This window comes from Bactrocera dorsalis, chromosome 2, assembly GCF_023373825.1.
Source record: "Bactrocera dorsalis isolate Fly_Bdor chromosome 2, ASM2337382v1, whole genome shotgun sequence".
Classification (NCBI taxonomy): Eukaryota; Metazoa; Arthropoda; class Insecta; order Diptera; family Tephritidae; genus Bactrocera; species Bactrocera dorsalis.
In genome coordinates, this window is record NC_064304.1 from 5,615,047 (window position 1) to 5,638,235 (window position 23,189).

The following is a 23,189-nucleotide window of genomic DNA, read 5'->3' on the forward strand; positions in this document are numbered from 1 at the left end:
GTTATGCAAAACAATTTTTTCTAAAATCGGCATTTCAATTGTCAGTTAAGCTATAAAAGTTCAGAAAACTGAAAGCTCATCGTTTATAAAATAATAGTTTATGCCTTGGATATGATAACGTTTTTTTTGAAAATAACCTTCTCTGACTCATTGACACATGACTCTGAGACTCATTTACAACCCGCCGATCGGTCTTCATTTTCGCTGTTTGGCGCCAATTGGAGATTCCAAGTGAAGCCAGGTCTTTCTCCACCTGGTCTTTCCAACGGAGTGGAGGTCTTCCTTTACTTTCCCAGCCGGCTACTGCGTCGAATACTATCAGAGCTGGAGTGTTTTCGTCCATTCGGACCACATGACCTAACCAGCGCAGGGGCGTATATCGCGCACAGCTCATCGTTCCATCGAATGCGGTATAGGTCGTTGTAAATGTGCAAAGACCATAAATCTTCCGCAGAACCTTTCTCCCAAAAACTCGTAACGCCGACTCATCAGATGTTGTCATCGTCCATGTCTCTGCACCAAATAGCAAGACGGGGATAATGAGTGACTTTTAGATTTGGTCTTTTTTTGTCGAGGGGGGACTTTACTTCTTAATTGCCTACTCAGCCCGAAGGAGCATCTGTTGCCAAGAGTTATTCTGCGTTAAATTTCCAGGTCGACGTTATTGTTGGTGTTAATGCGGGTTTTAAGAATAGAATCATAAACGACTTCGAAGTAATTACTATCAGCAGTGACGTGCGACCCAAGTCAAGAGTGCGACGACTGGGTTTTTGATGACAGCAGATGTGTAGTCTTCCCTCGTTCACTACCAGTCCCATTTTCTTCGCTTTTTTGGCCAACCTGAAGAAAGCAGAACCAATATTTTTATACCTTTTCCAAAAACCAATGGTTTCGTTTGCGGTTGTATGTAAGGAGCTTGCCGGCCTCAGTTCCCTTGTACCGAGTGTCTGATGACTGCTCCGAGGGAGCAAAATTGCAAATCGAGTAGAAAATCGTTCGGCTGTATCTTGCGATCGCAGCTTCTCGACAGCGTAGCTTCTTTGGGTTTATTGACGAGCATTTTATTGACACGGATGAGGATCTCCGCTTGCAACAAGATAGTGGTCCGAGTCAATGTTAAGACCTCGGAGCGTACTCACGTCTAAAATACTGAATACGTGTCTTCCCTCTATCACAACATGAGCGATCTGGTTGGTAGCTTTTCGATCCGGAGACAGCCAATTAACCAAATAATCATATTTCGGGCCCAGCGAAGTCGATCAACCTCAATCTATTTGGGGATGTTTCATCATAGGTTACCGGTCGTTGTGCCAAAGATGCCTTCTTTGGCCACCCTGTCGCCAAACACGATTTTGATATAGTGGCGGGGGTAGCTCTTATAGCTGCGCTCTAAGGGCTCACGGAAAACATCTTTGGTCACATCGTCCTTCTCTTCCGTCGGGGCGTGGGCGCAAATCAGCGATATGTTGAAAAACTTCACTTTGATGCGGATTGTGGCTAGACGTTCATCCACCAGGACCTTTTCGCCTCAGTCCTTGTTCCGTCCATCGCATTTCTTGGACGGTGGTGTTGTTAACCAGTTAGGCAGCGGCACCTTTCCAATAAAGACACCGGACATTCCAGGTGCATGGCCTTAAATCGTAATCTTTAATGCGTTTGCCATGGTCGTCATTAAATGGGAGTCTCTCATCCGATGCTGTTATTTTCTTTTCATCGGAAACGCTTTTACGTGGTGCACAACCCTGAGGAAGGATAATTCGCCTTCTCACTTTACCCAGAGGATACTTGGTCTAAGACCTGAAGTCGTGATCTGCTTGAGTCATATATAAAGGATCATTTCTGGCCACTCCCAAAAGATCACTCCTAAGCTTAACATTAACTGCTTAAATCTTTAAATTTCAAAAGCCTTACTATTCAATAAAAATATCAGTGTCTAAGCAAGACGCCAACTTAAATTAGAATTCAGCACACATTTGCCAGCCAATGCTTTCAGGAATGCAGAAGTTGCGCATAAAATTGTAAAATAAACTCTTCCTAATGGAACTTTGTAATTTCTTATATACTTGAAGGCGACCCAACAGCATTGACTATTCACGCCCGCTGAGCTGCTGCAATTTGTATGGTTGCATATAAAATAAATAAGCAACAATATACTAAGCTGCATGCACATACTCACACACGCGTGCGTTTTGTGTGTATGTCCAACACAGTAGGAATATGTGGGCCCCCTGCAAAGCGACACAACCGTTGAAGCAGGCAAAGTCACTTCCATGGCGCTGTTGGCCAGCGTGAATGTGACTTCAATAAAAATCCACTCAAGACTTGCAACTGCAACAATTGCGAACTTTTACCTTCCACTTGGAAAATTCTGCCTTCCTTCGTCTTACCGTTATTTTTCTCAAATGCAGCAGCTGCACCGCGTCAGCTGCGTTCTTCCGTGTCCCTAATAAGGCGCGCTCTACACATTTGTGGTGCTGTTGTTGTTGTTTTTTTATACCGTTGTCGCTGAACTGTTTGTTGACAACAGTCACGTATATATTTAATCCACCAGCGTGGCACACGCTGAGCGCAGCGCAAAATGTTGGCCAGCATTCGCTCATTAAAATTTGTTAGTTCGCAGTGGAAAATGTTGTAAGGAAGTTGTTGTCATCAAAATATATAAAATTTTTGTGTAATACATAATTACTATATAAAAATTAATACTTATTTTTACTAATAAAAACGCATTTGTAATACAGCTGCAACTTACTTGAATAAAATGGCATACTTTGATGGCGGATTTTGATTTTTACCTTCTCTGGTAAAATGTATTTATACCTTGATCGGGGTATATGAGGCTTGCTACGATCTTTGTAACACACAAAAGGAACATCGGAGAATTTGTAAAATATATATATAACTGATAAACGTGACAAACTGAACCGATTTATCTGTCTATCCGTCTATATATACTCGAATTAGTCCCTCATTTTTTGAGATATCAACCTGAAACTTTGTGCACGCCCTTTTCTCTCCAAGAAGCTGTTCATTTATCGAAAATGCTCAGATCTGGCAACTATAGCATATAGCTGTCATACAAACTAATCGATTGAAATCAAGTCCTTATACGGAAAACTTTTTTATTTGACATGATATCTCCGCAAAATATAGCACAGGTTATTATCTCGGATATGGCTGTAATCTCCGAAGAAATTGTTCAAATCGGACAACTATACCATATAGCTGCCATAAAAACTGAACGTTTGGAATCATATTTTTATATGGAAAACTTTTTTATTTGGTCAGATATCTGCACGAAATTTGGCAGAGACTATTAACCAAGGCATTGCTATGTATTCTGAATATATTTTTCAGATCGAACAACTATAGCATTTTAGTGTATTTTCGTGATCTTTGTTAACTCTGATTTAAAAAAAAATTAATTCTCTAGCATAAGTGTTTCCGTAATAGGAGTATTTCGAAAAAATTAGAACAATTTTGCCCATCTAAAATTCCATAGTAATAGTATTTCGAAAAAATGGAAAATTCTTGTAAAATTCCTAAAAAATATATAATTAGTTGGTCATAAAAAATGTAAAGTTGTACTATCGAAGACTTCTCTCTGGTTTAAGTCTTAGCTAGAAACACTTTGGAGCCTTTTTGCCTTCCAAAACACACTAAATATTTTGGAAAAAAATTCGAATATATACTTTATAGATATTTACTACACATAGTACTTATATACATATATATATATATTGAATTATATATACCATTTTACTTTAATTCAATTTTCCTTTAATTTTCTAGATTTTGCGTGATATACGGCAAGGTTTATTACAAATGAGTCGTGAAGGTCGAATAGGTGAGTTTAAAAGGGAGCTTTAATACAATTTTTATTTCTGCGAAATCCACAACTTAAAATTTTTGTTTCTTTTTTTTCATTGAAATAAAAATTTGCATCAAAAATACACAACTACAATATTTCCTCAAACATTTTGGCATTTAGTAATGCCTCGCTGTTGCACCTGCGAAAAAGTTGACTTTCCGTCCCAACGGCTTTGTTCACTTGCAACAGCAAGCAACTCTGTGAGAGCAACTCTTATGCCTAAGTGAGCATAAAATGCATACGTCCGTTTCCGTTTGGCGTGCAAACAGTTGCATACCCACACATACACGAGCACACATGCATATGCATGCAAAGCTATTTCTGCTTTCAGTACAAGAACAAGCCAACACAAACAAAAATCTTGAGCACATGCTCAACTCTTTTGGCTGCCGCACTACTTTAGCAGCCAAGCAACGCGTTCGCATACCAATACACCCGACAGCTAGACGGACAGACACATACGAGTGTTGGTCGGCTGCGTCTTGGCGAAATGTGGAGTAAACAAAGGTGCAATGACACTTTTCGGCTGCCGCTTAGCACACTTAGTTTCTTACTTCTCGCCATGCTTTTGGTGCGACTTCTTCAAGCTTGTTGCTTTCTTTTCTACTTGAAGTCACAGTGCACTTGAGCAGCGCGACATTTTCCATGTAAATGCGCGTGAAATGCTGAACATCTGCACACAAGTGTCGGTATGCAAAAATCGTTGCATACTGCGCAGCGCAAAGCACGTGTGTGTGTGTATGTGAGCAGCGACGCATTCGAGTGTTTCTTAAGGGAATTTTGTGTATTTTGGTAATTTTCTCAAGTGAATTTAAGCACAGCACGATTTTCATTAATTTTGAGTGCAAATTTTGTGTATTCTAAAATTAATTATTTATGTTATTTGGCATATTTACTAATATTTGATTATATATATTTTATTCTCTTTCCTTCACAGACGATACCTACATGTATGACGATGCTCTACGCGGCCCACATTACGCCGTCAGCGGTCTACATCACCAGGGTCACTGGTATGATGAGCCGCCATATGAGAGTGATCCAGACGACTTCCTGATGTCCGGTATCAATTGTGGACCCGCGGCTACAATACAGGTAAAAATTTTGAACCTCTTCTATTTACTCTTCGTCCCAAATGCAGAAATTTTGCTTGTTTATATACCCGTTGAGCCAGAAATGAACCTCATCGTTGAACAAAATTTTATTCGAAAACGTCGGACCTTTTTTAAACTTTTCAAAAGCCGAAGCGACATCGCTTGGGACAGTCAAACGGCTTCAGTTCTTGCACAAGCGTAGTCTATTCGGTCGAATATTATCAAATACTGAATGCTGGGTCTCAAGATGGGTGAAAGTGTTGCGAATAGTATGCTCGAAGCGCCCGAAATACATTCTTTATAGAACGTTAATTTTCGTAATAAAGTTGAACGGAATGTAAACATGAGCAGCTTGACACGACTCACTCGTGATCTGTCAAAAATAAGCTATTGAAAAAAGTACCTTTACTTGGATCACTCATTATATTATATTCCAACATTGATATATTTCGTTCATAAAGGAATGAGAAAAAAATCTGCCTTTGTCCTTAACTTCAACTTAACCACAATTGCTGTTAGCTATAAAAAGAAATACAACAACGCAACATTCTTAAATTCAGCATTGTCGTCTCTTTACTGTAATCTGATACGCCGCAATTCGCTGCCAGTCAACCACAACCGAAGGCTACGGAAATTCATCTCAACCTTTAAGTGGTTACCTTTTTTTCGGTGCACAGAACGGACCAATATCCGCTTTAACTTTTTGAGCTGCGGCTTTTGCATGTTGCAACCTTTTAACTGTACGTTTTTTTATTTTATTTGGTTTTCTGTTGCTCACTTGGACGCTTCTTTTGAGCATTTTGCAAATAACTGAAATAATTTTTCGAATTTAAGCTTGAAAGTCGTCGACTCACTTGCCGATTTAAGGCGCAGCGGTTTTATTATTTTTTTTTTAATTTTATTTATTTATTTTTTTTTTTTTAATTTAGAGTTACAAAGTGTCAGTGGATACTGCATAACAGTGTTAAAAAATTATTATAAATTTTTGGTTCAAAAATCTTTAAAAAAAAATTTCTGATTTAAAACTTAAAAAAATTAAAAACAATTTTTTTACCTCTTCTAACAAATTTCGATAGCAGCGCTCTCTTATGCTTCTTTCAGCTTCATAAAAATATTTTTAAACCAAAAAATAGAATCCCCCCAAAGTAACTCCACCGTTGGCTTCCTTTTAGCCTCCTTTTAGCCCTACTTTACCACAAAATAGCAAGACACATTTACTTCACCGCCTTACCTCCTCCACATGGCATGGGTTGAAGACAGACCCACACACGGGCGCACCCTGCGTGCGGTTTTAGTTCAAGTTCATTGAAGCTGCGCCATGACGCGCTTCACTGCCGACTTCACTCTGGCGTGCGAGCATCCTTTATCGAACCCTGCTCTTTTTGCCCGTTACCACTCATTATTTGTATTTCCAACTACCCGTTTGCCTATTTTCTTTCCTTTTACAGTTGCCTTTTTTGGTCCTTTTTTAGTGTTTTTGTCTGTCTGCCCGAGTGTCTCTGTTCGGGCTGCAGTGCACATTTCTTCGATTTTATTTGCAATCGCTTTATTAAATTACACGCTGAATATATTTTCTTTGCTTTGATTTCGGGTTCGGCAGCGAGCGTCCACAGGCACACACACACCCATACATGCGTCTGTGCATTTATGATTCTTTGCTGGCTGCCGTCTTCCCCAAAGCAAACGCTCTTTGCTGCTCCTTTTTTCAATTTAGTGTTTTCGCTTCATTCGTTTGCTTTCTTTTATTGCTTTCTATTTTTTATTGAAATTCACTTTATGTTTATTGACAACGCGGAAATGCATAATTCTTGTGGAACTGCAAACCAAATGCGCCAACCGCCACCCACAAGCGGTCCTATGCACGCCGCTCACCCGCCTCGCGTTTGGCAAATACGGTTCGTGCTTAAGAGCGCTGCGAAGACGCTGGCTGTCCTTTACAATTTCCGCTTCCCATAATCCTAATAAGTAGTCAGCTGCGATTTCGCCACACTTTTGTCTGCCAGGCGTCTGCGTCGGCGTCGGCGGCAGAGCCCGAGGTTACGGCGTAATCGGAAACCGCACTTCGCGTCGCTCCTTTGGTTGCTCAAGCAGCGACAGCGGCCGTAGTAATAGTGGCAGTTGTACATAACTGTAAATGCCAATGCATTTGCTATTCGATAATAGTAGTTGTTGTTGCTGTTGGCGGCAGATTAAACTGTGAACTTGTTTTCTCTTTGATTTATGAGCTTTGTGGCTTTTCGCAAGTGGTTTTTGACTCCGCATCAAATCCTTCAATTTCCATTCAGTTTGCTTTGATGTCAAATTTTGTTAGTTGCGCAATCGAACACACACCCACACACACACACACAAACACATAGTTTGTATATACATATAACCCACACATCCCTAACAGGCTTTATTCATTTGCGTGCGCCGGGCGGTTGTGCGGTTAGTGCCGGGCAACGCATAAAAAATACAACGAATATTTGCGGTTTTTTGTTGGCCCAAATAAATTTCGCTCAAAATCATTTGAATTGGTTGCGAAAAGACGCAAACACGGTGCCGCATAAAGTAACCAAATAACGGAGTATTCGAGCAATTGTCGTTAAGGCAAATTGTTATAAATTTATTAGGAATGTATAACTGCGCTGACAAATGGCGAAAAGTACGCGCTTTCGTGGGGCGCGGCATTATTTCGTAGCCACAAAAGAGCAAATTTCATTTATGAGGAATAATCAAATTATCAAGCAAATAACAAGCACTCAGCAAATAAAGAACTACGCAGATGATTTATTTGAGAGATCGTGGGTGGAAGATAGTGGTTCATATAATCAGTGTTCATATATCTATGAATGTATGTGGCTTAGAAGAATTTTTTTTGTAATTTTAATAGAAAACGAAGGGTAAGTTGAATCTGGGGTTAAAAGTGAACATAAAATTTATTAAAGCTCAAACGTTTTTGCTCAATTTCCAAACAAAGTTGAAAGACATCAAATTTAAATGTCATGAATTCTCAACTTGAAACTCGAATTTGAAAATCTCTAAAAAAAATATCAGTTTCAAGATAGCTTTTAGCACTAAAGTGCGTAGGGCCTCACTTACCAGTCTTTGCAATGCAGGAGCCTTCGTAAAGTAAAAATTACAATACTTAAGTTTAAAAGCTATGTAAGTAGGTATCTTCTCGACTTTAGTGAGCTTAGGAGAGCGATAGCTGAGTAGAGTTCTGAATATCAGCGCACCTGCAAAAACTTATTTTGGAGGAGACGCGTAAGTCAAATTTTCTTCTATTTTTATTATTCCCCGTGCTTAAACCCTTCAGAGTATAAATCGCAATTGACGAGTAACTTTGACAAAGTTTTTTCATAGATATTGAATGAGCTTTGCCATCAACTTCCCAATATGACATATTTGGATTACTAATTAATACAAACTTTATAAAGAGTGCTGAATTTCGAGGTTCAGTATTAAAAAAAAATATATACACAGAAACTTTATTATCATTCTGGTAACTGTTGAATGAGACTTGTGATGTTTTGCTCCAAGGCCTGAATCGAAGCGGGATTGACCGCATTCGACTTTTGACTTTACATAACCTCACAGATATAAGCCCAATGGTGTGATATCACACCTTGGTGGTCAACCATCCCAAAGCGTGCAATTATCTGCTCACTGAAGTGTTTTCTCAATAAATCCATTGATTGATGCAATGTGTCACAGAGATCACGAGCTCCACTCCAAGTTGTCTGTTCGGTCGGCCGAGTTTGTTGACAATAAATTGAGCATAGTGTGCGAAACACCGAAGAAATCAATTATACCATTTTAATAAGGAATCTGTAAACTTTCTTAAATCAAGTTCAACTCGATGACTCTTTTTTTCGTTGTAAATTTTTTGACACTGAATTAAGCTTATTGCATAAAATATTGCATAATGCTATGAAAAATCCTGAAAAATAAATATGTGGAAATCATCAATGTTTTACTGTTCAATTGTGCTACAAGGTTTCAAAGTCGGACATATTATATATTTTCAAAAAACAAAATTCGAAGATCCAACTTTAATTTTTTGTTAACTACCTAGTAAACTCAATAATATTGTTTTTCAATAACCATATTTTTTTTTTATCAACATTTTTTTGAACTTCGCCAAATATTGCGATTTCGAAGGCTAACTTCGAAACGCGTAAACATTTATTTTTACCTATTACTCATCTATCGAAAACAAATAGTTTGGTCCTATAAACAAAAAAAAGAGAATTTAGCAGTTCAGTGTTAATTATACATATTATTACATGCGTTGTAATTTGATACTCTCTATCGATAAAATATAGGGTGAGCCAAAAAAAATAATTTTTTCGCTTAGTAAGCATTAAATTTCGCACAAATCTAAGAGTTTTACGATTTACAAGGTCTGTCGCAAAAGAAACAGGACTGTAAAAAAACAACAAAAAATTAATATTATTCAAAAGTTATATTTTTTTATTCAAAGTCGTTTCCTTGTGCTTCGATACAGCGTTTAGCCCGGTCAATTAGCATTTCAAATGAGTGTTTAAGGTCATTTTTCGGAATGCTCTTGAGAATATCGGTCGTCGCCTTTTGGATAGCTGAAATGTCCTGAAACCACTGCCCTTTCATGGGCAAATGAAGTTTTACAAATAAGTAAAAATCACAGGGTGCCAGATCAGATGAAAATAGAAAACTGTGAAGCGAAGGATCCTTATAAAATATACAAATTTATTTGTAAAGATTTTCTTAGAGGAACCTATTTTTCAGAGTACAAAACATTTTTTTTTACTCACCCTATTAATATATAAATCAAGAAAATGTTTGAGACTTCTCTCTTCTGCAGTCCCTGGAAAGATTCAATATTTTTTTATATTTATTATTTATAAATTATTAATTTCAATCGCTTCGAAGCTTTCGAGCTGCTTTTCCAAATTTCCCAAACTGGCAATTTGATTAAAGTTTCGTGCATTTTAAGAAATGTAAACACCGTAATCAAACCAAATATGCCAACATTCATTGTGCATACTCACCGCCATAAAAAATACGTACAACAAAACAAAAATAGTGATCCCATTGAAAATTAAAACACAACCGAATATTATGGGAGAGAAAAAGCGCTGCTCAAGCAAGCAATCTCAACAGAATTTTGAACTTTAATACCAAAACACAATAGAAAGCGCACAATCCACACCTTTGTTGGCGCAGCACATATACTCGAATTGGCCATATAACGGTTTATCATACAAATTCAAATAAGGCTTGTATTGCTTAGTGGCAAAGCTTTTTGCCAACTTTTCTAAACTTTGTTAATTTTTCATAATTCCGAGCATTTTCCCAGCAGACCGCAGCCACATTTACGGCCGCGCGCACTGCCACACACACACACAGGCAAATGTATTTTTCTTTGCGAATATTTTAACACTGTTATAATGTAGCGTTTTTTGTTGTTGTTTCTAATTCACAGGGCGGTCGGGTACGTTTCACCTCGAACCGTGAGAGTGTTGGTGTAATTTCATTAAGATCCGCCGGAGATATTTCACTGCCACAGCGAGGACCGCCCCGGCGTGGGCTTATCGTGCCACAGCAGCCGCCAAATCCACCGACAATAATACCGTTAACGCATGCCAGGTAAGATTGTACGCACACCTTACACATACACATGAATATACACATGCATATACATATACCATAAATATAACGGCGCATAGCGAAACCCATTCAGCGAGCGTTTAAAAGCACGAGTAAAACCGAAAAATACACACTCGTAAGCTTTTTCAAAGGGTATTTCCTTGTAGGCGAACACTCACACCTACACCGGTGTTTGTACGTATGCGCTCAGCAGTATGTTGCTTGGTTTTATAGTTGCTTGTTGTTGTTGTTGCTGCTGCTATTATGGCGTTAGCTGCTGCTGAAACAGTTTCTGCTGCTTTAGTCAACACATTAATAATAAATATGGCTGCAGGAGCTAAGCGCACGCACACACCACACAGCATTCACACATCCTTACAGGCCACACACATGCACACACGCATCTGCAAAGCCAACAGCTCGTGTCCGTCAGCAGCAGGCAAAGCAAAAGGTGTAAATTGAGCAAAATATGCGCCAACAAAAAAGGTGTGCAATAGCACACCTACAAACGATGCTGGGCGCCACTAAATCACACCTTTTATATGATAGTACAACAACAATAACAACAAGTTTTATGTAAAACGTAGCAAATATAGACCAAAGCGTAGCGAGCGCGGCAAAAGCTGAGGGTTAAGTAACGTTGGCGAATATCGGCGATTTATTGCGGCCGAATAAATATTTTAAGCAATTTAACGGCATATCAAACAGTTACTCATAAGTAGGCAATTTTTGAGGTTACGAGCATAACGCACACACACATCGAAATATGTTTTATTGTGAGGGAGCAAGAATTTACGTAGTAGATATGTAAGTAGAGCATTACTTACGTGCAGGACAATCGAATGGAATTATAACAAAAATATGTACATGTATGTACATATATATATGTACATATATTTTTCATGTTAAAAAAAAAATTACGAATTTTTATAAAGCAATATAACTATAAAATCAGAGTAGGTAAAATTTAATAAGATTTTCTCATTATTTAAGCAACAAAACATAATAATCTGTTTCTAGTTAGAAATTCGAAATCACATAAAATCAAAAAGTAAAGGCTTAGGCCATCGCCGAATTTTCATAAAATTAAAGTACACTCTTGGGTCCTTCATTAGTGTATAGAACGGCTGAACAGAGTATCAGATCGTAACTAAGTGCAGGTTATCTGACCTAGCTGATGAACTCGTCCGCTCCGCAGCATCTACCAACCTGGTATGCCTTTCATTGGTCCACCTACCACAAAAAAGATGCTCCATAAGGGTGAATGAGTGGGCAGGAAAGCGTATTGGCAACAACTCCAAAGCATACGCCATGCCAAGTTGCAACCTTAAAAGATTTAAATATGTAATCAACTTCCCAAGAAACAAATTCAGGCTACTTGTCGCCTTCTTCTACACTGACCAGTATGGGTGCAAGAAGCACTTATGCTTACTACATGGTCCCAGCTTCTTATGCGAATTTCCGGTTCTGCTCCAGACCACCTGTAATTGACTGCACAGCAGTCTGTAGGCGCAGTTTAAAGATCCTTGGATACATGTTCACAAATAGGGATTATATCGCCTCGAGGGCACTTAGCAGCATATTGGCATTTATCAATATATGTATGTACTGTGGCTTAGTAAATCGTTGTGACTTAAGAGAGGACACACTCGACCTTAGGTCCCACTGCAATCATCATATGTTTACCTATTCGATCGGAGTCTTTTTTTCCTTTTAATCGTTGTCGCCATTTTGTGGATTGGAGTAATATTGGAATTGGAGTAATATCCGATTTTTTAGTTGACTTTATGCTTCATTTTCATCCAATTCCATTTGTCATTTTTCGGGTACAAGATTGATTCCACAGTCATATAAAGTATTTCATCCTTACATGCAAAAAGCTGGTCCAAGTGGTTTTTGACTTCATGATTTCGGGTGACGATTCTTCCACCCAACAAATTTTGCAGATACCGAATTAAATAATATTCCGAAGGTGCCCAGTCTGAAGAATATGGTTGGTGAGGTAGCACTTCCCATTCAAGCTGCAAAAGCTTTTGGCGAGCCATCAAACTTTTATGCGCTTTCACATTAACCTGTTGGAACACTATACGCTTTCTATAGTTCAATTCTGGCCCCATCTGTTCGAGTGCATCACTCAAATTGCCTAGCTAATCACAAGTCACTTCAAAATTAATCGTGGTATTGTCGGACGGAAGCTTAAAATAAACGATCTCTTCGAAATCCCACCAAACAGACAACATAAGCTTGTTTTGCGAGCTATCGATAGAGCTGGTTCATCTTTTAAAGACCCTGATTTCTTGCTATTGATATTATTGTAAACAACCCACTTTTCTTCTCCAATCGCAGTGTCCTTCAAAATGGATCACTTCTTTGACGTTTGATAAACAAATGACAGTTAAATGATACCAAGTAAATTTCGTTCTGCCAGAACATAAGTAACCCATATGACGAACTTTGAAATTGATCATAGACGTTTCATGTGCTTATGAACGGTCGCGTTAGCAAAATTAAATCTACTAGCAATCTCTCGAGTTGTTATTCGATGATTTGCGTGGACCAACGACTATATTTTATTGACATCGACATCAAAAGGTCTTCCAGGGAGTGGTGTATCCTCAAGATCGAAATTGCGGGAACGAAATTTTGCCAACCAATTTTGACATTTTGCTCAGAGCAAACACCTTCATATCTTCTCCATACACATCATAATTGTACAATTTTCGCGTTGAACTAATGAAACTATGAGTTTTGCAATTAATTTTTTCTTCAATGAGTTGTAAAATTTAAGAGAAAACAAATTTGCCAACCATAAATATATTTTAAACGGTTAGGTTACGAGAAAATCGTTTGAAACTGTTTTGCAGAGTTGGCAAGAAAAATAGAAAACTGCAAGTCAGCGGACCTTTTCGTTACAATTAAGAGCTTATGCTTTGAAACACTATCTTAGAGCTTTCCAAGAACCTATTTTTCAGAGTACCAAGCGTAAAAAATATTTGTGTTTTTGGCCCACCCTAATATATGGTATCTAAATATATGATGATGCGCATAAAACACCCCCTAGTTCCCACTTTCACCACTGCGAAAAGGGTTCCCCACAAGGCGCCACCAATTTCTAAGGCCTACATTTTATTGCGACAATTCGGTTGCCAATTTTACGTTTATTGCGGTGTGTTTGCTACAAATTTTTGTTACAATTGTACGCCCAAATAACAACAACAAAACATGCTAGATTTCATTTACATGGAATGCAATGTGTTTGTTATTGCTTCTGTTTATGTTTCGGTGCTGGTGTTTGCCCTTTTTAATAAAGCCAAACTTTATAGCACTTTTCATGCCAAGCAAGTGTATAGAAAAGAATTTCAAATTTACTTATCGAAAATGGACTGCATAGCACATTACTTTCACGTATTGGCAATAACGCTTTTGAAATTACCGAAAATTCATCGCAGTTTGCTTAACGACTGGGGAGAAATTTCAGTTCGGGGAACAAAAAAAAATCACATGTAGCCAAATCTGGTAAGTACGGTGGTTGATCGGTGGCTTTAAATTCGACCAAAATCGTCGCCCGATGCGATGGTGCATTATCACCATGTAAAACCCATGAATGGTTCTCCACAGCTCCAGCCGTTTTCAACGGATGTTCTCCCTTAAACGCCTCGATACGGCCAATTAGAACATCTTATTGAGTGTCTGTCCCTCCGGAACAAGTTCATGATACAATAAACCATGAATATCTTAAAATAACAATGAGCATCACCTTGATTTGTGAGCGGTTTTGGCTGGGTTTTTGGTCTCGTCTCGTTTCTTTCCCTCCATTCTGATGATTGTTTCCTTATTTGCATGTCAAACTCACAAGGCCATGACTCTTCGGCTGTTGTATTGCTCTCCATTAAAGTGTGATTTCAATTCACACGATTCAGCATGTCTAAAGAAATCTATTAATGGAACTCTTTTTGAAAAAATTCAGCTTTATCAGGACGAGCCGAGCGAGAATATGTTTCATACCAAAAATAGTTTCCTAATATGTTTCTTATATAACAAAAGTACATCGGTATCTCACACCGACCCTCCTGATTTACTTATAAGCCCAAATAAACTTGCCAAAATAGAGTTTCTCTAATTTAAAGTTCAATTAAACTTACGCACAACAAAAAACAACTTTCACCTTGCCACATACAGGTGGCATGAAAAGATTTGTGCAACCACAATTCACCCACATTCGTGTTGCATATAACACCAAGTCCCACAAAAAATACAGGGAAACACATAACATTGAAATTATAGATTCGCAGACCCATTTGTTTAGTCGATTCCAATAAAATCGCCTCTGTGGCAACGTGAAAAGTTTTTGATTACTTCGGCGTCGCAAGCACACAAGCATTCGCAGTCTCCTTGGATTAGACCAACAAAGTCACACTTTGATAACGGCGAGTGATTCGTGTTGCGCAGTACACATATACACACACACACACACAGTTTTGTTTATAACTTCGGCTTACTGAGTGTCTATTGCTTTGTTCGGACGCTCCAACTGTCTGCCAGTGCTTACTGTCTCAACTGCCAACCAGTCTATTTGGGTGCGTACGTGTGGAAAACTACTAAAAGGGATAACCTAACTCGATCTAGCAACAGCAACACACACACACACACGCAGGCAAACAATCGCATCGATACCTCTGCACTCACCTCTCGCCGAGGCACTCGAGCAACTTTGATTGAGCGTGTGTTTGCGTGTCTTGAATTGTCTGTGGGCTATCGCAAATCAAGAGCAATTCGCACTCACGTCTGCAATAGTTGTTGCCCCATGCCCGCTGTCGACGTACGGCTGTTCATCAGCAGCTTGACTTTCACTCCGACTTGAGCACTTGAATACTCCGGCCACTTGGTCCGTGCCGCCGCCCTGCCTCCAAGTGCCAATATACGATTTCGATTTCGATTTCTCATTAGTTTCACACTTTACGAACGGTTTGTGTTTCGACTTTCTTCGTCCGTTCCTCCGTCCGTCCGTTCGCTTGTGTTGCTTTTGTGCTTCATTTACAGCGCCTCTTATCTAAATGCATTTGCTTGCCCCAGTGCGTTTCCTTTCCATGTGAACTTGTCTCTGTGTGTGTGTGTGTGTTTGCTTATGTATTTGTGCGTAACAATATGAAATTGATGACTTCGAATGCTTTGTCGACAGTTGATTTGGGTTATTATTGCTATTTCGGTGCGCTCCCCTGCGGCCACTCACCGCTTCTTCAGTCGTACAGTCATGTGATATGCCGGTGTATATTGGTTTTATCAAGCGGTTTCCAATTCTTTACAATCAAGTGCCTTCCACCTCTCTAGCCGCTCCTTCGTCCTCTTCTTGCTGCTATTGATAAAATGAAATTTAAGCTCGCTGCTGCACAAAACAATTTTTTCTTCTTAACACCGAGCACAATAATCATCAGGCTTGAGTTCTGGGTTTGTATCTTCGCATCATCCTTTTAATCCTTTTCTGCTTCACCTCAGAAAGTGCTTGGGTACTTTGGTTTTTGTGCACAATCGTGCAAAGGTGCTGAAGTTTATGGAAAACTTTGTAAAAATTCTTTAGCTTGCCCAGTCCACACTTTAACGGTACTTAAGTGTTATGAATGGGTTCGTTTGTGGTCTGTTGACCACATTAACTTTGTGATGAACCAAAATGACAGCTATTAAAAGTTCAGTCTGACGTGCTTGCCGCACACGTCTGATTTGAAGAGTATGCATAGCTAATCTTGATTTGGAAAAGAATAATAGAGCGAGAGAGAGATTGTATATTTCATGTCTTATACATATATACAAATATACCCTTACATAGAAAGATATTTTGTCCTTCAATACTTGTCTATGTAAAGATTTCATAACTCAAGCATTCCAACAATTGAAGCGTTAGGGTGAGTCTAAAGCGGTGTGCGATTAGTCAAGCATTAGCGAGTATAATACTGAAATTCGGAGAAAATATGTTTCAGATAATAATATGCCTCTATGTCAGAAATGGATCAAATCGGATATGTGGGTCCCCTAGCACTATATACCTTTGCGAATACCTTTCAGTCAGTACGTGTGTTGAATATTGTTGAAATTCAGAGAACGCCTAGCCTGCTGAACCAATTCAATCCAAATTTTTTGCAGATCTCCAGGAACGTTTGAATGTTACATAACTATAGTAATGGATTTAGAGAAAAAAGGTTATAGTTTTTAGTTAAGAAACTCGAAAATGTATTGTTTGGCTGACTCTGCCAATAAAAAGACTGTCAAACAAATAAAAATAGTCCACAAATAGATCTAAATTTTGATCAATCTCTCTTCAAAAAAAAAAATTATATTAAAATTAATATTTTTTTTTATCAAAATCACGAGTTGAAGTAAAAACAAAATACACAGTTGCCAGATTATTAACTATAAAAACAATAAATCAAATACTATGTGGAAAATTAAAAATATAATTCTTACGCAAACTATCCAAGTAATCATTATTTAGCAATATTTTCTGCTTTTCTTTATTTCAGATCGCATGATCGCGAGAGCGGCGACTACGCGGGCTCCATTTCGGATCTGCAAAGTGTCACCTCACGTCTCAGTGCAGTTTCGGTAAGTAAAAATAAATGCATACAAATAAACAAATACAACAACAAATTAAAAACACAAACAACAACAAATTAAAAACGCAAACAAAAACAGGTAAAAACTTGAAATTAGTTTTCCGTTAATGAAAACATGTCGGAGACAAGCTGCAGCAAGCGCGATAAAATTCGCAAAATCAACACAAACTTGAGCGAATGGCCACTAAGACAGCCACCTGTGTGCGCATTCTCGCCATTTGCGCGCATAATAAAAGCAAAAGCATTGAGTTGTCACGCGACGCGGCCGACAACCACAAGCAAGCGAACAAACGCTGGACGCACAACAACTCACCAAAGCGTCGTGGCAGCTATTGGCGGCCGCTAAATTGATTAAGTGCACTTTGACAACAAACTTTTGCGCTGTTGCGCCATCGCGCAGCTTGCATCAATGATTGCGCCATCGCATTCGTGAGACATTCGTGCAATTTGCAAGCGTGAACGCTGCAGCATGTCGCACGAAACATGAACAGTTCTCTAATGCTATAAGTAAGGCAATAAAACTGCAAATGTTAACTAAATATAGCAAGCTTGTTGTTTTTGCCAAAAGCTTTCAAACAAGTTTGCAAAGTTGTTGTGATTTTGCCGCAGCACCAACTATCACCGCTGCATTTTGCATTGCTTTCAGCTGGCGCTGCAAGCTTATTCCACTTTTTTGTACACTTTTATGCGTTCTATTTCAGTATGCCAACTACTTTTGCCGCAATCGTCATTCAACTCACATTTTTGCAATAATTTACATTAAAAAGTCACTCATACGCCAGGTAGCACCTCTAGTTTAGGCAGTGTGTGCGCTTTAATTAGTAGGCGTTTGACGCACAATCTCTACAGCTGTTTTTGGACGACTAGTTTTACGTTCTACACATAACGGTTATAGCTGTTGCGCAGTGCGGTAGCCTTGCCACATCACTATAATTTTGAAAAATAAATATTAACGTCTAAAACCCACACCCAACTCAACTGTATGTCCATAAGTTAACTTCACTGCTGTGTTCTGCCAACTAATCATTGCGCCCTCAACCTCACTCCACATCATCTGTGGTAAATCTAAATTTCACTGCAATTTTCCGACCAAAGTCCAAGTACTGCCCAACTTCAGCCACATTAATAATAACGATTGCACTACCTGACCCGCAACTGCTTTCAATTTCGCTTTATATTTATAACGTTGTTTTTTTCTCTGTTTTTCTTTGCAGATCGGCACCAACAACTGCACCGCCCGCTATCGTACGCTGAGTGGCGGCATCGGCGAGTCCCCATCGCTCTCGCCAAGTCCATCATCCGATTACGAGGATATTGCGGCAACGCGCGGCCTGCCGCCCAGTCTGGCGGCGAAGAGTAAAAAGAACGGCGTGCCGCACAAAGCCAACACCATCAGCCAGAAGGCCACAGTGCATCATGTAAGTTAATTACCGTTAGAAGAGCTGAACGGCCACTGATGGTCGCCAGCAACGGCAACAATAACAACAACAGCAACTAAGTGAATTGCATGCGTGCGCACGTGTATGTGTGTGAGTGCGGTGTGTTCAACAAACAGAAAATTTGCAATTTGCCGTCGTAAATCTCATGAAAATCAAAAAGTTTGCTCTCCAAATGCAAATCATGTGTTGAAATGTGTAAATGGGAATCGAGTAATCGAGTAATAATGCAAACAGCGAGTGTGAGTGCATTTTGTTAGAAGCTAAATCCTTGCTTGCAAGTGTGCGTAAGTGTCTGTTTGGATATATATGTGTATGTGTGTGTGACAGACCGTACTTTAGCACACAAATTGTAGGAACCGTTTGGCGGCCGGCGCCCAGCGAGTCTGTGGTCGCTGCGCACCGACAAATTCGTAAGCGGGCAGCTTAAGCAAATGGCCCGGCAGCGTGTCAGCCGCCCAGCCAGTCAAGTGTCTACACACTGCCACCCGATTTATGCGCCCATTTCAGTTATTCAACTTGTTTGCAGCTTGTCAGAGTCTTCTGACTGCTGTGCGTGATGTTGTTGTTGCTGTGGCTTTGCATTTTTGTGTTTACATTTGCAATCCGATTTCGTAGCTGCATAAATCGTTGGCGCTGGCTGGCCATTCACCATGTCGCTGCATGTGAAAGTGTAGGCATGAGAGTGTATGTAAGCGCCTGAAAGTATGTGTGTGTTTACATTAAAGCGTGCGTGTGTGTGGACTTCTTTATTAATCGCATTAGAGGAACTTTTCAACTGCTATTTGCCATCATTGCTGCATTCGAACGGCACTAAATTAGCTTAGGTTTGTGTGCCCATTTGATTGTAATTCGCAATCGTAACTGTATTTGCGGCTGCCAGAGCTGACCCGGATTTGCGAGCTGGTCCTTTCGAATTGCTTTGCCATTGCAAATCCACTCGTAAATTGTAACTTTGCGAAAATATTACACAACGCAATGCAGTTGCGCACAAAATATCACTACACCAATCAAGAATATTCGCACAAAACTCGAGCGATTTGTTGATTTTTGTGTGCAAAAAAATACTTCTGCGTAATATTAATATGAGTGGGCAAGGGTAAGGGTAAATTGAACGCATTAAAAAGTAGTTTTCGGTAATGAGGCAGATTGTGCTCAAAACCACTCAATCAGCTCTGTATCATTAGCCACAGTTGTGCATATTGGCATTGCCATTGATGCAAAAGAGTACTCTGCCTTTGCCAATACTAAGTATGATTACAAGTAATTAACAATACTGAAAATTTAGATAAATGCTTTGCATATTCTGCTTTATTTTCAAACATGTCGGTTGTATTACAAAATATTAATTATAATGTTGTTGATGAACCGAGTTCCTAAGCCCTGTGGGGGCAAAGTACGAAATCAACTGTCATCCAAAACACTTAGCGACATATCCAAGAAACAGGCTGTTTCGAACAAAGTGGAAGGTATGTTAAGTGTGTGGGTTTGACGAGGACTCTTTTCGGTCAACAGATATGCTAAATATGCCAGGGTCTGTTCTGTTTAGAATGGTTAAAGAAAATACTAATTTACTATGCCACAACACGTGCCTCCACAGTTTACTCAGAAAGTCTCTAGAAGACTTTTAATTTGGAGAAGTATTGATTGTAGAAATGGACTGAACGATTTCAGGTCTATGTAAATAACGGTGATAGAGGTACTTTTTTCTAAATAGGCTTTTTTTGGCAGATCACGAGTGATGTGGTATTTCATCGTAGAAAAACTTAAACTTTGTTAAAGTTAGATTTTATAACTCAACATGAGTGCCATAGGGCGAGATCTACAGACGTTTCGAAATTATACATATATAAGTAGCTTAAAAAAGCAGCTAGCATATGCATTTGTGAAACTCTTAGAACCTTGCCAAGTCAGGCTCTATACGTATTTTTACATACACTGTCGACTGACTAGTTCTGTAAGCAACTAGCAGCGAAGTCGGCTCTAAGACTGAGAGAAGCCTTCTTAATAGTCGTTTGTAATAAGATGTTTACTAAGATATATCGTAATTTCCAACACACGGATTTTCGTAATCCAATAAAATTTAACTTAAATTTTGTCCCCAATATTTCCTACCCTGCCAGAGAACAGTGTAAGAGGGGCGAGCTACGAGTATACGGAAAGGTCCAAATTGGATAATGAACCTGCAATGGTTTGTTGGACATAGTGATATTTCTAGTAACTGTGAAGCAGATGAACTAACCAAAGCAGGCAGCACCCTTCATTTAGACTACTGAAGGTAGTAATTTATATGCCTCTATCTTCTTGTTTTTTTTATTTATTTTAAAGTACAAAATGTGTGAAAATAATCATAAATTCAGGACCAATTCACTTTTGTTCGATATGACCACTTCTTGCCCTAACCTTTGCCTTGAGACTGTCAAAAAATGAATCGCAATCTGCCCGAATGTGACTTGCCGGTATTTTGGCCCACTCACGGACAATGGCTTTCTTCAGCATCTCGGGACTGGTGTATTTTTTACTTCGGACCTTACTCTCCAAAATGGCCCAGAGAAAATAATCCATTGGATTCGCATCTGGTGAATTCGAGAGCCATGGTGTGGTCGTAATTCTTGGTTCACTCGCGCTTTATGGGACGGTGCTGAGTCTTTACGGCTTCAAAGCCTCCAGGACACCTTCCCGATAATATGTCGCATTTACTTTGACACCAGGCTCGATGAAAACAATTGGAGTATCGTTGGAGTTAATCTCAGATTTGCTAAACAAGCTGATAATCCTGACATTAATGAAATATGGGTCGCATAAGTCGACTATTAAAAAAGAAGTACAGGCAAACTCTGGTAGGAAAGCTAAAAGATCACTGTCTAACTGTTAGCTATGCCAGAAGTCTAGGAACACCATATAATGACTATGGAGAAGTTGTTTGGAGGTAGAAGAAGACGAGACTATAAAACATCTTCCATGCGAGTGCTAGACTTTGTATGGGAAAATAATGGCAATCTTCGGATGAGTATTTCTTGATATTTCGGAAGTTGCACATATAAACTTGTACTGAACGGTGTGATTGAGAGAGAAGACAATAGAGTAAGGGGAGTTTGAACACGGTGGCTTCACAAAGAGCCTACCAACGTCGTTCCCAAAAAAAATATTCAATAAAAAGCCACGCTCTTTACAACTTTACTTTCATTATAATACTAAATTTTAAAGAATTAGATTCTCTGTGAAATATTGAAAAAGCTATTTACATAAAACAGCTTCTATAATCATCAATGAGTTATTTAAACAACTTTTTTTTTATACAATTTTTTCTTAAAAAAATGTAAGTGAACTTATCGGTTATAATACCAGTTATACATGATTATAATACCAGTTATGTACCCGAATATACATATTGGAATACATAAATTTGGATATACTATTCATACACGATGAAATCCAAATTAATGAGTTTCTTATTTACATACATATTAGACCTTTAGAAAGTGCTAACACAAAAAGTAACGGATAAATTTGCTAGTTTGCCTTTGGTAAATATATGAAAAAGACAAAAAGGGGCACGTTGCTAGAAAGAACTAATTTTAGCTAACTACAACTACACTAGGAAATACAAACATACCAGTGTATACATAGAAGTATGTACATGAAGAGAATGTACAATGTGCATATATGAAGGGTTGCCCTTTATGTACTTATGTATGTATGTATATACAAATGAATTTGAAAGTAAATATATCTATGTATATGTGTGGCAAAGCTAAATGAATGTATCTGATGTGTGTGTGTTCAATGTTGCTGTATTTGTTGTTGTGTGGGTGTGGCAGCAAACTTTTTAATGATTTAACTAACGAAACTTTTGCCTTTCAACTTTTTCCCTTCCATTTCATACCAACGAAAACAACCAAAAATCCACATGAATGTATGCAACACGCCGCGCCACTACTTAACACACGCACAATTCAACTTTGCTTTCATTTCGCATTTCGCTTTTATTGCGCGCTTTTCGCACATTATTTCTATTTAATAAACATTTGATTATCTTCGTTTATATTTGTTTTTATCTTTCTGCACTTCATTTTGGTGTTTTCTGCTTTCTTATATTGTTGTTTTATTTTTATTTAATTTTCTTGGCAACTCTGTCATCGCCAAATCAACACGCAACGCCTGCAAATATGCAACACAATAATTTGCGAAACCAACGAACCAACCAACCGACGCTACCGCCGCACTAACTGCAACCCCATCGACAACAACATCAACGCCATCACCGCGGCAATCAACAAAAACAACGGCAACCCACCAAAAACAACCACAAATGAACTGTGCGACTCGCTGCGTCGCCGGGCAGTCGAACGAAATGCGAAACTCACCAAAGGAAATTGGCGTATTTAATGAGAACGGAAGGAACTTTGTAGCCACAAAGGATACTTCGAGGGATTTCAGCAATTCTCAAGATAATACCGACCGCGGCAGCATGAGCGACCAGGCCTTTGCGTGCTCGGCAAGTTCGGTGGAAAGTTTACCCAGCGCTTCCGGTTCAAGTAAGTTTATACTACATGTCTCTCTCCCTCTATATATA

General features: G+C 38.9%; 1 protein-coding gene across 2 annotated transcripts in view; it reads left to right on the top strand.

The window, feature by feature from the left end:
• The window catches only part of LOC105233611 (sterile alpha motif domain-containing protein 5), a 366,548-nt gene that overhangs the window by 339,046 nt on the left and 4,313 nt on the right, over window positions 1-23,189 (top strand). For both annotated transcript variants that reach the window (XM_049446973.1, XM_049446974.1), the window contains exons 9-14: window positions 3,790-3,844; window positions 4,806-4,963; window positions 10,409-10,572; window positions 17,085-17,166; window positions 18,392-18,595; window positions 22,959-23,151. In XM_049446973.1, coding sequence (XP_049302930.1) covers window positions 3,790-3,844; window positions 4,806-4,963; window positions 10,409-10,572; window positions 17,085-17,166; window positions 18,392-18,595; window positions 22,959-23,151 — 856 coding nt within the window. The remainder of the gene's footprint in view (window positions 1-3,789; window positions 3,845-4,805; window positions 4,964-10,408; window positions 10,573-17,084; window positions 17,167-18,391; window positions 18,596-22,958; window positions 23,152-23,189) is intronic.